Below are 19,020 nucleotides of genomic sequence, written 5' to 3' on the forward strand. Positions count from 1 at the left end.
TGTAAATGCAAATGTTTTTTTCAGTATAAAAACCTTGTATGTCACTGGATGTCAGTCAGGAAGCTTTATCCAAATGTATAGTCCATTCATTCCCAGTGGGTGTGGTTCCATCTAATGCATCTGGGAGAAATGTAATATCTGTGACAGCAAAGTGGGGGAGTAATTCGTCCTCTACAGTAAGTAGCATTGACTCCGTCTTGCCAAAGCTTTGCTGTTCATTCAGGATTCGCACTCCACTAATCGCACATGCACGTCTATTTTTAGCTGCTCCTTTGGGTGTTGGTCTGGCACATCTCCTGAAAACCATGCTTTCCAGCCTCAAGGAGTAAGATGCTTAAGTGTTTAACCGTACACTGAGAGGGGTCTTTCCTTGACCGGCCCCTGCCTCTCAGATAACAAGAGTCTGCGGACAGGGGATTAACAAGCAGACTGAGTACAACAACATATACTGTTTATTTTACTGACTACTGCTGTGCATGATACTGACAAAATGGAGGATTCTCTGCTTTTGATGACATCTCAGAAGTCTGGCTTACATATTTGTTCCTTCTTAAGGACCCTTAATCAATTAATAATAACAATTTCCCTCCTTGTTTTCATGATTTATTATCGATACTGAAATAAAACATTTAAAAAAATTACCTTGAGTGCTTCAGTCCAGTGAAAATAAAACCTGAACTTTGGGTGAGACAAATACACATGGGACAATACTAAAACTGAGAATAACTTAACCCGGTGACTTCCTTTTTTAGGTCCTGGGTAAATGTTAGAGTAGAGCTGTTGATGTTCTGATGTGATAACTAACTGAAAATTAAAAGATGTCATGAATCTCTCTACATCAGTAAGAGTGTTGCCAGTCAATACTCTACAGTCACTTTATACTGTACTCAGTGTAATTGAGTGGCTACAAATGCATTATGGTTTTAAGGCACCCTGACTGATGCCCACATGAGGTTCAATCACAGTTCTCTATTTATCTTCCAGCCAGAATATACATTGCATTTATTCTCTCCCATTAAAAGAGACTAAAGGACCCACCTTGTTCTGGTAACCATTTTAGCCTTGCATCCACACCCAAAACAAACAACTCAATATCTTGTGTGCACATACTATGGAGTATCATATTGTTGCATGCTGTGCAATAGGCTGGTTGCCAGTGTTTGCTTAGTCTATCCTATATTGGAACATTGTAAACCAGTCTCAACTGCAAAAGGTGCATCTTTTTCCTAATTGGAAGCAAAATTAAAGTTAATATATGATAGCAAAAACAGAGTTAGTGTAATCTTATTCAGTGGTGGCCTTTTTGTTATGCTTGACTTTACACACACACCCATCACACATAAGATAAGACTTAATGGGGAAATTTCACAGTTAACAGCAGCAACATAAAACAAGCAATCGCAGAGAGAGACAGATAGAAAAACCACACCACTGAAAGTGAAAAATATGAGAAATGTTTAAAATTTGGTATTTATCTAAATATTTACATAATTAAAGAATCTAAATTAAAAATGTAATATTATTTAAATATTTACATCATCATCATCAGCCCTGTCTCTGAATACAGTGTTATTGTTGCATGATGCTTTGGTTTTGGCAGATGGGAAACAGGCTGAGGAAGCTGTTTGAGAGGGCCAGTGATGCTGATGAAGAAACTGCATCAGGAGTGAATGGAGCTTTACAGTGATATACAGGGGGGAGGGGTCCTCTTCTGGGCCTGACTAGACCATGCAATGCAGAGGGAGTGGATGGATGGATAGATGGATGGATGGAGGAGGAGGAAACAGGGGACTGCACAGGCTTTCTGTGACTCATTTCATCTCTTCTGTGATGTCCTAGCTTCCTCGACCCCTCCTCTTTCTGGATCTCTGAGCCTGCACTCCCTGGGAGCTATACAGTGGAACGGGGATTCTCAGTTCCCTCCCCCACCTCACACTCAACCATACACACAGCCTCAAATTCTCTCACTCACACACCACGTTGCTGCATATCACAGCTGACTGTAAAACACCCTCCACTGCATGGTAGAATTGTGGTGCAAAATGTACAAATGAAATAACACATATGCAGCATAATGCATAGTAATAGTCCTATTATAGTGGTTGGAAGTGATAGTGGAGTTCTGGATCACTCCCACTGATATTTCAAATTCTCTTTCAGACATCATGATGCACTGAGGAATTCAGATGGACCTGTGTATTTTATATTTCTATCTCTATCATTTGTCTCAGGCTATATAGAATTACATAAATACTCTATTTCCTCAGAGCAGCATGCTGAGCTCCATCATGTCATCCTCCTGGTTGTGGATCTGAAGGGTGAATCTGTAGATATCAAAGGGAAAGCCTGCAGCGGAACACACCAAAGTGATACCTGACAGGGGTGACCTTCAAAAATTAAAAAGACACAAAACATCACAGCTTTTGTCATGAAAAAAATACCCAATTCATGTTTAAAAGCTACGTTTCTAGTTTCAATCATGTGTTGGCTGGTACAGTATATCATTAACGAACTTTATTTTTGTGCGCCCCCACACCCAGTCGTTGATAGGTTCCATCCGTACGGCCAGTCAGGTGATATTTTCCGCTTCGCCATTTTGTGCTGCTGCGCCGGGTATTTATCAGAAGAGTCGTGACTGTCCCGTTTACACTGCTAGTTAGGTAGTCAGACGGTTCCTGGTGTACTCGGTTTTTCGCCTCAAGCCTGTGGCCTTTGATAGGTTTCGCCAAGTGCGATTTTTGAGACAATATCAATAGTTAATTTTGTATATTTAGTTTATTTTTATATAGTGTAAGGAAAGATGGCCGAAGCTCCCGAATACTCTCCGTTCTTCGCAGTGATGGGTGCCTCTGCGGCTATGGTGTTCAGCGGTAATTATCACACGATCTACACTTTTCACTTTTAAGCTGTTTGTTAGTTACAAAATATTGCAGAATGTATTTACTTATAGAGCATATTTGCATTCATACAATTCTCAGCTGGCAGCATTGAATTTTCAACTATCATGCGTGTCATGAAGCTTAGTGGCTGTCTGTTAGCCTTGCTAACGTCGACAGTGCTAATCTGTAGCTTTCGTTTATGGAGACTTTGGTCGCATACGGCGGAAATTGGATTTAGTGTTAATCATAATATGCTAATGTCTTCATATTTCTGGGCTAAAATTTCTTCTCTATGGTTTCTTCCTCGGTGGCGACCATAGCTAACATGAAGTTAGCTGATGACGACTACATTAGTTAGCGTCAGCGTTAGCATAGTTAAGCTAGGTGTTGTGGAGGTGGATGCTGAAACTGAATAAAAAGGAGAATGCTGAAATATAACAGATCAGTCATGTTAGTACTTAGTAAAGCGTATACAAACGATAATTGGCTTCCCTTGTAAACTAGTGTCAAATATCCTGAATTTAGTTGCTTGCTATCTTGTTATATTTAGCATGGGGGTTACGTTATGTACTTTATTTTTTCAAACTTAATGTGATATATTGCCGGCATTAATATGTTACAGATGTCAGGAGTAAAACGGTAGCTGTTGAGTTTCATTAGGAGTATATTATTTTTCGGAAAGTAACTTAACCAGGTACGTTTGATACGTGTACTTGCTGGTTTTGCATATATTTGCAGGGATCCAACAATTTGTCATCTTGAACATTGTTATCGTGGGCTCATATTTATTGATCGATACTTTGAAATTAAAATGCTATTCTTTCCTTTTTAAAATTGTAAATGGTCACTGGAAACTGGGATCAGCTGGTTAACTTCCTTATTGCTCGAAGGAATGACAAAAGGTCACATGATTATCACATGACAAGACTTCTGACTTGGAAATGCCAACTGGGCACAGATGTTATTAAATGTATATGGTGACCAGTAATAACAGTAAACAGTAACTTGTTAACTGTAAATTATGTACATGTATTTCTTAACAACAGTTAAGTATTTCCCTAATGTTAGAGATGTCTTTTTTCAATAGATGAAGTTGCATAGACAGAGAACTTTGAAGCTGATTTGCTACCCATTTCTTAATTTATAATGCGGGCTTATTCAGATGGAATATTTCCTCTTTATCATTTGCCTTTCGTCAGCTAAAGAACTTTGTGATAATGCAGCAGACTGGGGTGACTTTTGAGATGGTTACTCTGTGGTTAGGTGTCAATCTACACTCAGAGCACAGTACAGACTACTTGACCTACTGTTCCTTGATGCCCTTTTCGAATCTCTGCTCACATGATAATGGCGTGGTACATAACCTTTAACATCACCAGTAACTGCGAATTAAAGTCTGACTCTATTAGGTATGTTTATGATTTTTCCAGACAGTTTAATCTTGAAGTCTGTCTGTTTTTTGTTTTATTTAAAGTTATTGAAAATATTTCTGTAGCTATTTGGCAGTCTGTGTAATTTTTAGGTGACATGCTAAAACATTACATTGAATTACACAAAAACTTAGCATGATACAATAAATGTGATGATTGCTTCATCCAGAATTCAAAAGTAGCTGGATGTCAAAACCAGCTCTACTCCTGTCATAGCCAAAGTGTAACATACACAAGATGGCATAGCAGTGGCCCTTGAGGCTAGCAGTGCAGGTCTTGGGTGCTGAAGGAGTGACAGCTGGGGAATTAGCAAGAAGGGAGGGGATCATACTGCCACAAAGTAGAGATGTGGTAGTGGTGGGGTTGTCAGGGACACTACATGTTTCAGACTTCAGCTTTAATGATCAGTAGACATGGGTTTCTTGTCAGTGACAGGAAATTGTGGCTTGTGGTCTTGTTTTTTGAGGTTACTCATTGTAATGTATATGTGCTTAAGTACTATGGCTACAATATGTTTGCATTTTTATTTTTACGGACATCATTTGTTATGTAGAACTTTAAAAGTAGTGGTAAGTTACTGTCAGCGGTTTTTGCCACTGTAGTCACGTAAATTGTTCTCTTTTTCTGATCAGTAGACAATTGCCCAAAGTTTATAGTAGTTAAGACATTTTACTGATCATGCTCTAAATAACCATAATCCTCGGGTGTCAGGTGATGGTGAATTGTTTTAGTAGTGTGCTGGTGGTGATCTGCAATAAGAACTGCCTTCACTGATTTCTCTGTCAGAAGAAGAGACAGACATAAGGTGCCTTTATCCACTGGTGATGTAAATAGTCTCACCAGTTTCATGATGGCTGTGCTCCTGTTGTGACCCGCCCCCCCGCCCCCCCCATTAACCTTTATTATACCAGATGAGTTGCAAACCTTTGAATATATAGGATAGGATTGCCGAAGTCACAGGTTTTCACAGAGCAAGTAGTCATTTTGGATTACATTTTACTTCGGATTCACATTGTGTTTAATCATCCTCATGCCCTCTTTCAGATTGATTTGAACACAGTAGACTGGAAAATTGTACACTCGTGATTTTTGTATACAGGCATGCGCCTTTGCACATTTCACAGCACAACACAGTTTTGCAAATGGGAAACGCTTTTACAACTTCGACCTCCCTGACATTGTCGTTCGTTCCTTTAAAGTCCAGTGCTTCCTCATTTTTTCCTATCGGTCCAGTCTGTTTCATATTGCGTGGGCATTTTGCATGCAAGATCATCACTAGCTGGAGGCACATCCCACTTTGACATCACAAGACGTCACAAGGGCATCCCATACATCAAATATTCTGCAGGGAGAAAAAAGAAAAGAGGTAAAAGCTCTTTACCTAAGCTGACGGGATTAGGATTAAAACCAGAGGTTGTGCCTCCACACCGCTGCAGAAACTGCCGTGCCACACATCAAACCATTAATCATCTGGGCAGAATGCTGCATTTGAAGACTCGTGTTTCTTTTCTAACTCTTAGTTGTCACACTTCAGTTAGGTCAGGCTTGCTAAGAAAGAATAGAGCCTAAAGATAATGTTACATTTATGAATGGAGGGTGAACTGGGATAAACAGCTGTTTAAAGGAAAGTGGAGAGAAAATAACATTTTGGTGCATGTTCTTGTTCAGTTTTTATCGTATTTAACAGCTAATGTAGTTTCTGTTTGGTCAGCTCTTGCATGTAATGTGCTGTGAGTAATGTGAACTAGTCCGTTTGTCTGACATATTGTAACGGAAAGCTTGTGTCCTAATAGAGTATTGAATTTCTTTTAATTCAGAAGAAATAGTAGAAAAATCTTTCCTGTGCTTCTGTCAGGTCTTGCGTAAGCAGTGCTCAGTTATACCCAGACACATCTCGTTAGATGAGCAGGAGTGATTTAACCTTATATTGATGGCATCAGTCTGCTAATACATCAATATCAAGTAGTCGGGGATATGGCAGGCTGCCATGTGCACATTTGAGAGATTGGCTTGCCTCTTTTTCCTCCCCATTTGTTGAGCCATTTGCCAGGAAGCCTTAGAGCTAGTCTTGGAGTTAACAGCACTGTCTTCAGGCTATGCCATCATACCGTCCAATGAAATAAAAAAAACAGGGCACCTGTGGCTGTATGCGTAAAGATGTCTCCCAAGTCAGTGTCCTAAGAGAGTTGTCATAGTTAATTATCAGTGTCTATACTGAGAAGAAAAAAGCTCTCATTTTGTTGATAATGATTTTAAAGATAGTATTTTGCTCTATTTCATACATAATTGGCTTATGTGGTGCTGTTGCCATGTGCACAAAATTAATGGAATTATCTGGAAAACACTCTAATGATCAATATGCTCAATACCAGTAGACTGTTCAAAACATTCCTCTCAAATCACTTCATCTCAGTGTGCAATTGTTTTCACTAAGTATTGTCTTCTTTGAACTTTTTTTTTTAACTCTACATGTACATATTTTCTGTATCTCAAAGGAGACGGCATTGACTTTTGATGGTCGAGTAAAAGTTTCAGTGAAAGTAGTCATACATGCACAATAAGCATGTTTGGGCCAGCATTCTGTGGCTTCGGTTTTATTTTTAGTTGAGGTGAGGAAATGAATGTTTATACATTTGCACACACCTCTGTGAGAAACGTTGCTCTATTAGCAACGTCTGACTAAAGATCCATATTTGTTATGTGTATAGTTTCTAATTCACATGGAGGATGACTGACTTTTCTCTTTCACTCCCCTCCTGCAGCAGATGTGTGTGTGACGTAGGAGGCACTGTGCTTTTTTAGCGTCACAGGCCAACCGAGCTAATGCTGACGAAGCATTTTGCTCTCTTCCTTTCCTGTCTCATTACAGTGATGCTTGCCAGAGACCAGTACGGACTCGATAGCATGCATCAGCTGTTGTCGGAGTGGGTGCTGCTGGTCCCCCAGGTGCCGATTCTGCACCGGTGCTCTCAGTTTGGCACTGTGGTGCCGTGTTGGTGATGTCAGCACATTCTTGTTTGAAGCTTCTTAGTTTTTAATTTATAGAATGGTGTTTTTCTGCAGCAGGGCCAGTCCTGGCATTACAAGAGTGAAGCAGTTTAAAGAGACAAGGTTCAGGCTGACATGATTTTTGGTTTTGCAGTCTGTGTGTTCTGTAGATTTCTATTTGTAGTAAAAGGTGAATTCCTCAAATGGCGCCATGTTGGATTTTTCAGAGGAAGAGAAACTGTGACTTGTTGCCCCATTGTTTTAGTCACTTCTGCTTGTTGGTCAGCTGTGTCCTGTGTACATTCTAGTATGTGTTCTTGTCACTTCCCTTAATGTTTCTCTTTTTTCACATCCTGCACCAGCCTTGGGAGCAGCCTATGGCACAGCTAAGAGTGGTACAGGAATCGCCGCCATGTCTGTGATGAGGCCGGAGCTCATCATGAAGTCAATCATCCCTGTGGTCATGGCGGGTATCATAGCCATCTACGGCCTGGTAGTAGCAGTGCTGATTGCCAACAGCATCCAAGAGAGGATGCTCCTCTTCAAGTGAGTTCAGTCAAGTAGTTTATATTCTCTGACAGTGCTGATGATGTTTCCTTTAACGTATCTGTCCACTGTTCCAAAGATGAGCACTGTCCACCAAGTAGGTCAGCATGATATGAGGGAAATCTGCAATGTGTGATAACGGTTGATACTTTGACAGTGTATGGTGCAATACAGAAACAGTCACCACCACCACAGCAGACAGCTGGCTGAGCCTAGGCTAGGCTAGCTTGATTTGTACATAAGAGGCCTCAGAAGTCCTTCAAGTCTTAATTTGTGATGAATTAGGTTCCATAAATGCATGAATTCAATATTTTCTTTTTGTATGAGTGGGAGATTCTCTTTGTCCAAGTCCATGTTTCTGGGGTTCAGAATCTCTAAATCTACCACTAAGCCTAGTAGTCATTTTATCCTCTTGCACTTACCTGTTGGCTAAATTAAATTTACCTGATCTCATTTTAATAACCCTATTCCTACAGAAGACTGACTTCTGAATGAAATTAAAGAAAAAAGATTTGTACAAACTCAAGACACATTGATTTTAAATTAATGCCAAGCTGGGTTTATTTGATCGGCCAAAGGGTGTGAATTCATGGTTTCTGTATTCGGTCTTGGTCAAGAAATCATGATGAAATCAGTGCAGGCTGTTAGTCCTGTTAGTGTTGAGGCTTAACTTCATCCATAACAAACAGAATAATAATTGCACTGATGATGGTTGGGATCATTCTCACTGTTCAGTCCTGCCTCTGGACTGCCATGACAAATTAGGTCAGCTTGAAAGAAATACATCTGTCTGTTTGATGCCAACAAGGAGCACAAGGTGTGGCCACTGAGTCATGAGACTGGGCCTGTGCAAGTCAAACTGTCATGCTATACATTAATCAATGGAGAAAAATAAATTACCCCCAAAAATTTCAATCTGTTCTTGGCTTCAGTTTGGGTTATGCATCGACTGAAGTAATGCTTTTTCATTATACTTTCATTATTTACAACCACAGCTTGTATGTCACATACTGGAGCCATGTGATGTTTGTTATATTTTTGTGGAGAGATACAGTGTTCTATTGCACAGAGGGATAATAAAGGTTTATAACACTGACCTTAATCATTTCCTTTTGCTGGATTAAGCAAATGTCAGGTATGAGCTGTGCGCGCAGTGTAGTGTTCAGACATCATGAAATTGTTTCTACAGTGAATAAATCTGATAAAAGGCTCCCTTTGTCAGGCAAGTACAGGGATAATTTTCACCTCAACAGTGCTGATGTTAGGAAATGCAGAAGCAATATGGTGGCAGTGGTGTTTATAAACATGATTGCTTTATCAAACTTTTAACCCAGATGACTTTATTATCAAATAAACATTAACTCCTGTGTGCTAACGCTTACATCTTGTGTTTTAGGAGTTTCCTCCACCTGGGTGCTGGACTGAGTGTGGGCCTGAGTGGACTGGCAGCAGGATTCGCAATCGGCATAGTGGGTGACGCAGGCGTAAGGGGCACAGCTCAGCAGCCAAGGCTTTTTGTGGGCATGATCCTTATCTTGATTTTCGCTGAGGTCTTGGGTCTCTACGGGCTAATCGTCGCCCTAATTCTGTCCACGAAATAAACGCCCAAACATCTCCACTACAAGATCTGTCCTTTATGTTGCTGCTGGAGTAAAAGTGTAAAACGGGGAAAAAATTGTAAAAATGTCTGCCACACAAGATGAAACGAGTGAAGGTGGGGAAAAAAATGAATTAAAATGGCTCCATAAATATGGTCTTATCTCAACAATGTGTACAGTCGTCCCAATTTGATAGTCAACTTGTAAATGCGCAATGTAGTGATTTGTCTGTCTTGTGTGTGTGTGTTTCAAAACAATTGTATGATGATTTTTTTTTCCCTCCACTTATTTGGGCCTTGAGGCCAGCTGAGGCAGCTCGGCCTCTGGTTTTAGAGCTGACCAAAGGGCCGCACAGCTCTTATTCCTCCCACAAATCTTTGGGAGTCGACACAGTTTCTGCATTTAATCTTGAGGATCTGTTTGTAAAGAGAAATGTGTATGGACTTAAGATTTTTTTTCCACTGATTTTATTTATAAGAAATTGTTCATTGAACTTTAATTCCCCAGGATATATTATACATATATACAGACATATAAATATCTATATAGATAGATTTTATGCACTGTGGGTTAATTGTGATAAGTGGTTGGAATTCCTCTGGATGTAACTCTTGGTTTAATAATTAAGATTGCCTTTAGTATGTTGCTGGTGGAGTGGGAGTTTTGTGTGTAGCTGTATTCTAATCATGACGCAAACATTCTCAAACTTCAGTGTTTTTCCTGTAGTACTGCTGTTTGCATTAAAGGTGTGTGTGCCCAGTGTTGGGTCTCACAAGTGTAATTTCCAAATTTCATCTCCTCTCCATCTTCTTCACTCCCCCCTCCCATCTGTGGCTGTAATTCATCTCTTCCACATTCCAGCCATTAGAATCCTGCATGGATTTCAGTGTTTTGTTGCTGTTGGATATGATGCTGAGGAGCAGGCCACTTTCAGATGATTTAATCCAGATCAAGAGACCGTACGCATAGCGCCTTCACAAAAAATTGTTTAAATGACACAAGACTTGATGGTATAGTTTGTAGCATAATCACAGAAATCCTGTGAGATTAGTGTTTGGGACTGGCCTAGTTTATCAAAAGGACTGTTCCGATTTGATCTGGAGTATGTTTTCTGAAAATGGAACTGCTGCAGATGCATTTACTGAAGCACCAATCTACAATCCTGTATTACCACTGGTATTGAAGTTATCCTGATGTGTCGACGTGAATGTTTTCACAATCGAATTAAAGAAGATTCCAACTTAGATTTGACTGGCTTCAACGTCAAATGTACAGTGTTCTCAGTACTGTTTTATTCTGTGATTGCAGAGGCAGCTTTTATTAGAAAAAGAGCTCAACATGCAGTGTAAAACAGACAATGAGGTGAGAACTGATCATCTTCACACTGTGGTTAACACATCAAAGCTTGGTGCAGCAATGGTGAAAGATAAAGCTTGCACTGCACTGGCAGGAAGTAATTTCACACAAGTACAAATCAAGTACAGTCAAGATTATTTTTCTTTATGTACATGACAAAATGTAACATGTCTAAGGCTGTTGAATGACTAATTAAGCATAAAATATATACATATACATTCTGTGTCAAACTGTTTGGAGGCTGTTGAGTAGAGTCTCAGAAATACTGCTGATGGCACTGAAGGTGGCGCTCTCAGGGAATGACTGCATGAAGTCTCTGCCCTCCTCTATACTGCTGCTGAGTTGAGGATCCAAGGGCACAGAACCTGAAATGGACAGAAAATGTTACCATATAAATTAATGAGAACACTGGCCTTTTCCATTCACAAAGCTGTCCAGCAGTACGCCTTCTACGACCGCAAACACTGCACTGACAGCGGTGTTCTCACTGCCACAGGGTAACATGAATTAGCCTGCATCATTACTCAAGAGATTGATCCACGCACAATGTGGATCACGGCTGAGGGAAACAATTAGATAATCTATTAATCTGACAAACAATTATTGATCAGCATGCTTTTTGTCATTTAAAACCCAATGATGCACTGATATCTGCATCGACCATTTTAGCAGCATGGCAGTGATGTAAAATGCCTTCTGAATGATGACTGGGAGACTTATATACGTTCATGGTGTGCTGTGACACCCTGTGGTTGGAAGGTAACATTACAACAAATAACATACACATATATACATGAGTCTTTCTATGAAACTGGGTTTATTTTGGTACCTGGCACTTTGCCAGCTTTTTTAGACCAAATAATAAAAGTAATTTAGACATATTCCCCCCCAGGATGTAATGACGACCTCAGATAAATGCAAAAAAAAAATCATCCTCTTGTTATGAGTCATCCCAAAATGAATGAATTTTTAATAAAATACTGGGGACCAAAATTGGGACAGGAAAAGCTACCGAGGTGTCAGTGCATTTTATCTGGAAAACATGGCTTGAAATGGTCTTATATACCACCATAAACAAAGACACTGTTAAATGTGACTATGCTAGTGGTTTTTCTAATCCAGACATGCAGGTTTTTCATGAATCTCAGTCTCATTCCAGGTTTCGTGTGTAACCCATCGTGTCCACTTCAGTTACATGCGGAACCTGCTCAGTTAAACGCATATAAATCACCAGTGATTTTGCAACAGCGGTCATTTTTGTGAAACACTCTGCCTTGCATATTTACTTCGATTCCCAAAATGTACCTGTGAGAGAATAAAAAATAAAAAGATATTTGAAAAAATAGTAGCGCGTAATTTTCGTGTCCTTCTTACCGTGTAACATGCAGATTTTTGTGTGTGTGTCAAATAAAAAATGTGTTTTATCTGAAAAATAGTTTCTCTTATCTCAGTAGATACTTTATAAAATAAACCCAAAGTGCTTCCAAATTTGCTTCATAACATTAGTCTAGATCTGGTTTGACTTTTTAGCCCACGTGTCCTGCTTTTAGGGACCAGTTTCATAGAAGGACCCAAATATATAAATAAATATATATAAACTTATCTTACCGAGGAAGACCGATTCAGTCAGCTTGGCCAACTCTTCACCACCGCCCTTTGAGAATATATTACTGCACTCCTGAAGAAAAACAGTATTAATGGGTATCGTATTACAAATATATTTAAAATAGATCATTATGTGTATGTAATTTTTACTACACATACAGTATATTAGCATCTGAACTGTCCAATTAACAGTGTCCTCTGTGACCGATTACTCACTGAGCAGTATGGACAAACAAAGCCGCTCATGTTTTCAATAATGCCCAGGATCCGTACACCTGTCTTCTTACAGAAGGTGATCTCTCTCCGTACGTCCCCTGTTGATACTGCCTGCAGTGAACACAAGATCAAGCATGTAAGCGTAAGAGTAAACATCATCAATGCCAGTGCAAGCCATGTTTTCAGTATGTGTTTTCACTCTGATCCGTGGGGGTCAAACTTCAGGGTTCGTACACATTTTTCAAGGTCAAATTCAAGCACTTTTATGGGTCATTTTCAAATTTTTCCAGCACAGCTCCTCATCACTGGGGTAAAATACACATTTACAGGAACACTTTTTCCTTTCACTTTTTATCACAATGATGTACACCGTATTATGCTATAAAAATGAAAAAAATATATTTCATAATAGCAAAAAGTTTAGAAATTAAAGAACACAAAGTTTTATCCACTAAAGGTGTACTTGCATTGAGCCAAAGATTAAGATACAAATGTACCTGGAGTCGACCTGAAAGCAACTGACAATTTTCTTTTTTGACATTAAAGTTTTATTTTTCAAACTGTATCACCTCTCTAAGTAGCTTTGGCTTGGCATCTAACCTGGCCGAGTTAATATTGAAAATAAATAAATCCCATCACAGAGTTAGAATTGCAAACACTTTCAAGAATTTCAACTAAAATTCAAGCACTTTTCAGACCTTGAAAACACAATATTGAAATCCAAGCATTTTCAAGGATTTCAAGCACCCGTACAAAACCTGAAACATACGACCCCGGGGACAAAACCGGCCCGCCACAGGGTCCAATCCGGCCCGTGGAATGAATTTGCGAAGTGCAAACATTACGCTGAGGATATAAACCAGTGGTTCCCAACCTTTTTTGGCTCGTGACCCCATTTTAACATCACAAATTTCTGGTGACCCCAGACATTCAAAACGGAGACTTTTTTTTTTTTTTTTGCTAAAATTAGGCTAATTTGTTTTTGATCATGTAATAGTTTGCTATACTATGTTGCAAATAAACATTAATTTTAGATGACATTTAGTCTATATAATACACAGGGTGGGGAAGCAAAATTTACAATGAACATTTAGTTGTTTTTTCTCAGCAGGCACTACGTCAATTGTTTTGAAACCAAACATATATTGATGTCATAATCATACCTAACACTATTATCCATACCTTTTCAGAAACTTTTGCCCATATGAGTAATCAGGAAAGCAAACGTCAAAGAGTGTGTGATTTGCTGAATGCACTCGTCACACCAAAGGAGATTTCAAAAATAGTTGGAGTGTCCATAAAGACTGTTTATAATGGAAAGAAGAGAATGACTATGAGCAAAACTATTACGAGGCAGTCTGGAAGTGGAGGAAGCAACAAAAAACGTACCAAAGCTTTTATTAAAGCTCTCAAACCCAAAATCCTAAAGGATCCAACCAAATCCCTGAGAAAAATGGCAACTGAACTTGAGGTAGACAACAACACCATTAGAAATGCAGTAAAATATGATTTGAAGATTTCAGTTCTCATGACTTTCAATAAACTAATTGGTCATACACTGTCCTTCAATCCCTGCCTCAAAATATTGTAAATTTTGCTTCCCCACCCTGTATATTATTATGGATGGAGGCAGAAAAGCCAGGTGTAGATTACTGCACAAAGTGAGAATTTTATTTTCCTTGGTCAGGATATGTACAGTCAGTCCAGCTTAGATTTACAAGGCTGACAATTAATACTGAAAAAACAATAACTCAAACTATGAATTATGAAAGAGCTGCAGCATCTGAAACTGACCACAATGAACATTTGAAAGATAAACAGTACCACAGTGCTTCAGTTTCAGCTTCAGAGTTTGTCACGTCTTTTATGGATTTTGATTGTCTCTGTCAACTCACCACATATTTTTTTATTAGTAATTTATTTATTTATTTTTTAGCAATTACTAGACATTTCAGGTGACCTCATTTGAATTCCAGGTGACCCTATGTGGGGTCCCGACCCTAAGGTTGAAATACACTGATATAAACAATCAAGGATGTTGAACTCATTTTAGCTCAGGGGCCACATACAGACCAATATGATCCCAAGTAAAATAATATCATAATAACCTATAAATAATAACTCCAAATTTTCTCTTTGGTTTAATGTGAAAAAGTAAAATCGCATTGTGAAAATATTTACATTTACAAACTATGCTTTCACAATAAAATATGAATAACCTGAACAAATATGAACCTGAAATGTCTTAAGAATTAAACATATAATGCCTGTTAGTAAATATTATGTGTATTTGTAGATCCACTGTGATCTGTAAGTTGTGTTAAAAAGGTGAGACATAATATTGTTGAAATTCCACTTATTTTTCTTAAGACATTTCAGGTTGTTCAGATTAATGATATTCATGATGCAATTTACTCTTTTCACACCAAAACAAAGAGAAAAATTTGGGTTATTATTTCTAGATTATTATGTTATTATTTTATTGGTCCAGCCCACTTGAGACCATATTGGGCTGAATGTGGCCCCTGAACTAAAATGACTTTGCCAGACCTGGTTTCATCCATCCTTAATGTTACCTGAGGTGTGGTGACCAGAACGGCTCCATCTACTCTGTGTTTCTTGAGGTTCTCCAGGACGGCTAAATGTTCATCGGATGTCCCCGGGGGCGTGTCCACCAGCAGGACGTCCAGCTCTCCCCATGCTACATCTGACACAAACTGGCCAATCAAAGCTGCATGAGAAGACATCGGGCATAAGACCATATATATACACAAATATAGTACAGTGGAGAGGGTTGAGGACACCATTAAATTTATTATCATGGCCACACATATGCACTTCTCAGTCCTATACACAGGACATAAAATGATAAACAATATAAATCAAGTATTTAATGGGATTTTGTATTCACCATGTATTCTTGATCAGATAATATGAAATTTACTGCACTATCCTTTAGGTGTAATCCACCAAGACATGTCTGACTTTTCTTAAGAGTTTTCATCTTCGTCTACATGTGCTATGTTTTAAACCATAGATGAATTTCCTGATCTGCATATAAATCATGGAAGTCGGATCCAATTAAATGTAGTCACTCAAAACACAGCTGCACACATTTAGAACTGGCCACTTATGTCTGAACTTGAATACAGACTAGGTCATGGGAACAGAGGTCACACAAAATACTGACTCTAGCTTATAGAAGCCAATTTATCATGACTTCTCATGTTTTCTTTCTGTATCTTAATAAAGAGACTGACAATTGAATATGTTCAATACAACCCTGAAAGAACATCAAAACTTTAAGTGGTTAGATATTTGCACATTTCATCATTTAACTCAATGCCACTAATTTAATTTCCATATGGAAAGGTAATTAAGCTAAATAACATTAAAGGACTCATGTATTTTATCATTAAAGAGGACACATTTTGCTAAACCCACTTTTATTAGTCTACGGTACATTTATTTGTGTATTTGGACCCTAATAGTTCATAAAGTTTGAATTTGAACTGTCCAGGAGCTGCAAAGCTATCTTTATATTCATTTTGGCAAAAATTGAGTGGAAACATATTTCCTTCAGAGGATTTTGGGTTCATATTCATGCATTCATCTCAGCAAAATCAGATCTCAAAGGCTTCACATATCTCACCCATCCCTCCCAGTGTCGCACTAAAACATCCATCTTCAAATTTACAGTAAAGGTTATTTTTTCCATCCTATAAATTCCCATGGTTGTCTATCCAATTATTTATTGTCGGTTCTTCTTGTGTCATCCATCGTTTAGTTATTGCTTTTTTTCCTGCAGCTAGTAATATACCGAAAAGGTATCTGTTTATGTTCTTGACCTCTGGAGAAATGCATCCCAAATACATTGTTTTGAAATCAAAAGGTAAATAGATATTAAGAATGATTTCTATGGCTTTATGTATTTCTTTCCAATAACGGTTAATTTTTGGGCATTCCCACAATATGTGAAAATGATGTGCAATGTGGCAGCTACAATTCCTCCAGCATTGTGAATTCCCATTTGTGTAGTGTGACTTATGGCTAGGGGTAATAAAAAAAAGAGTTACGTTTTTCCAACAGAATTCTTTCCATAAATGAGACTTTGTACTTTTCCATTGAAATTGGCAGATGTTTTGCCATTCTTTGTCCGTTATTGTTAGACCTCCCTCTTTCTCCCATTTATCTTTTATGTATCTTGTTGAATGATTGTTAAAGTTATGGAGACTTTTGTACAGTTGTGATATGAGGTTTCTTTTCATATCTGATTTGTATGCTTGTATGAATAGCTGGATAAAAGGTTTGCTGTCTTCTCTGATACTCTCCTTTTTGATGTTTTGGTTGTAATAGTTCCTTAATTGAAGATATCTATAGAAATCTTATTTTTCTAAAGAGAACTTTTCTTTTAACATTTGAAAACTCATTATTTCATTTTTCTGTATGATGCCATTTAATGATGTTATACCCTTTTTAATCCACAATTTAAATCTGGAGTCTAATTTATTTGGTAGAAAGTCAGAGTCAAATGCGCACCAACCGAGAATTTTAATGTCTTTTTCTAATTTATATTCTTTTATTGTCCCTATCCACATCTTTAAGACAGATTTTATCCATTGATTTTCTATTTTGTCTATGTAGTCCTTCAGGTTTTTATCAGGTAATAATGCCTGCGTGGGGATGTCTCAAGTGGATTTCCAAGGCCTGTTTTAATTCCTGCTTAATTTGTTATGTCTATAACTAATTGCGTCACAACATTTGCACATATAAGGTTACATATAAGATTTCGAAAGAGATGAAACAATGTACAGGAAAGTGTTTTAACTTGGTGTCTCTCTAAAAGACACAAAGTAGTGACTTTGTCTTTTAAGCCATATTTGTTGCCAGTGAATAAAACAAATACAAGAGAAAGTAAGTCAGTATATTATGACATTTTGTTCCACCCCTATTTTCTATATTTATTCTGGTTTCCGTCCTTCAGTGCAGTGGTCCTGACCCTTCTAATAGCAGCACTCATGAAATGTCTATTAAAAACTATCAAAGATCAGTAGAAGATGATGCTTGGAATATTACACACCTGTTTTCTTTGGCCCCCTCCACACCACCGCTTCATCAGGGTCCTCCATGAGGAAGCCAATGGACATAAGGGCGAGACTTTTCTGGGCATCAGTGTAGACCGGTACCCAGCCTGAGTCACACTGGTGCACATCAGGTCGGCCGACACTCAGCATACGGGGGATACTGGGTCCACACAGGTCAACATCCAGGATGCCAACCTAATGAGCACACATTTCTAGACTAAGTCTTGGGATGCAGATACTCACATTTAAAAAGAACAGATACAGCAATAGATACAAAGAATAGTGTTATGTGGACAACATTATGTGATGTGATTCTGGGTAATCGCCTGAACACACTGCTCACTCACCTTTTTGCCTGCATGCCTGAAGGCCAGAGCTAACTCTGTGGTGATGGTGCTCTTGCCCACACCTCCTTTTCCTGACAAGACTAGTATAACATGGCGGACCTGGCTCAGACTGTCATCTTATAAGAAAGGAGGGAAAAAATGATAGCATGAAGACACATACGATGGATATATGAAAAACTATCTAAATTTACAGTGTACATCATGGCAAAAACTGGAGGAATATGAGTGACACATAACTAGGGTCTGACGTTAAGGTTCAGAGAGGTATTACAGATAAGTTTCATCACCAGAGTTCATAAGTTCATCTTAAGTGCGTTATAGTTCACATGACGTTCATTGTTAGAAAGTATGGGGAACCAATTCAAGTTAGTTCAAATAAACATACTTTCGATCGCCGATAAACAATGACAGACGTTTATACAGTTTGATAATACGTATGATACGTAATCTGAATATCCTGTTTGCAGCAGTTAGCAAGATGACTAAATGTATTGTCACGGAAGATTTCTCTTACCTGCTACCTTTGGGGGGGAAACCCTAGTATATTACGCATAAAAGACCTACAGGTATCGTAGAGAACTGACATACTGGTAACCTACCATTATTTTTCTCCATAACTTTAGTTTAGGTCTGTATCCATGCGATGCTCACAGCACCGGTGGCATAACACTTCCGTATGACGTCATCCCAAAACTAGCCAATCACATAAAGTATTTAAGAGCCGAAGTCCCGCCTTTTCCGGTGTGCCCCATGGAGGAGATATTTTGCTGTATTTTTGACAACTACCGCTAGATGGCTCTGTAGCAGGAGTTTACTTCTTTTGGACTGAATGTGCCAAATGACTGGAGGAAATTTCTTAAATTAAGTCATCAGTAATTAGAATTAAATAATGTACCAGTCTTAAAACAAGCTGTATTTGTATGTGCTATATGGTATGTATAATTTCCAGGTTATCTTCATTGCCTTTGTAC

The 19,020-nt window shown here is 38.5% G+C and overlaps 2 protein-coding genes across 2 annotated transcripts; one reads left to right on the plus strand and one right to left on the minus strand.

Moving 5' to 3' along the window:
• Window positions 1–2,591: 2,591 nt before the first annotated feature.
• atp6v0cb (ATPase H+ transporting V0 subunit cb) lies at window positions 2,592–10,685 on the plus strand. The gene is made up of 3 exons (XM_030122384.1): window positions 2,592–2,870; window positions 7,660–7,843; window positions 9,240–10,685. The coding sequence occupies exons 1-3, from the start codon at window positions 2,801–2,803 to the stop codon at window positions 9,442–9,444; spliced, it is 459 nt and encodes a 152-aa protein (XP_029978244.1). The 5' UTR covers window positions 2,592–2,800; the 3' UTR covers window positions 9,445–10,685.
• nubp2 (nucleotide binding protein 2 (MinD homolog, E. coli)) lies at window positions 9,719–18,738 on the minus strand. The gene is made up of 7 exons (XM_030122383.1): window positions 18,649–18,738; window positions 18,050–18,165; window positions 17,699–17,897; window positions 15,195–15,349; window positions 12,619–12,729; window positions 12,406–12,475; window positions 9,719–11,162 (listed from the first exon to the last, which is right to left on the minus strand). Exons 1-7 carry the CDS (start codon window positions 18,662–18,664, stop codon window positions 11,023–11,025), a joined length of 807 nt encoding a protein of 268 aa, XP_029978243.1. The 5' UTR covers window positions 18,665–18,738; the 3' UTR covers window positions 9,719–11,022.
• Between the last annotated feature and the right edge of the window lie 282 nt (window positions 18,739–19,020).

Source organism: Sphaeramia orbicularis, chromosome 19, assembly GCF_902148855.1.
Source record: "Sphaeramia orbicularis chromosome 19, fSphaOr1.1, whole genome shotgun sequence".
Lineage (NCBI taxonomy): Eukaryota > Metazoa > Chordata > Actinopteri > Kurtiformes > Apogonidae > Sphaeramia > Sphaeramia orbicularis.

Coding starts and splice junctions, on each gene's coding strand:
- atp6v0cb (XM_030122384.1), top strand. CDS start 2,801: ATGGCCGAAGCTCCCGAATACTCTCCGTTCTTCGCAGTGATGGGTGCC. Junction 2,871..7,659: donor TGCGGCTATGGTGTTCAGCG/GTAATTATCACA, acceptor ATCCTGCACCAG/CCTTGGGAGCAGCCTATGGC. Junction 7,844..9,239: donor GAGAGGATGCTCCTCTTCAA/GTGAGTTCAGTC, acceptor CTTGTGTTTTAG/GAGTTTCCTCCACCTGGGTG.
- nubp2 (XM_030122383.1), bottom strand. Junction 17,898..18,049: donor TCAGGCATGCAGGCAAAAAG/GTGAGTGAGCAG, acceptor TGTGCTCATTAG/GTTGGCATCCTGGATGTTGA. Junction 15,350..17,698: donor GAGGGGGCCAAAGAAAACAG/GTGTGTAATATT, acceptor CTTCTCATGCAG/CTTTGATTGGCCAGTTTGTG.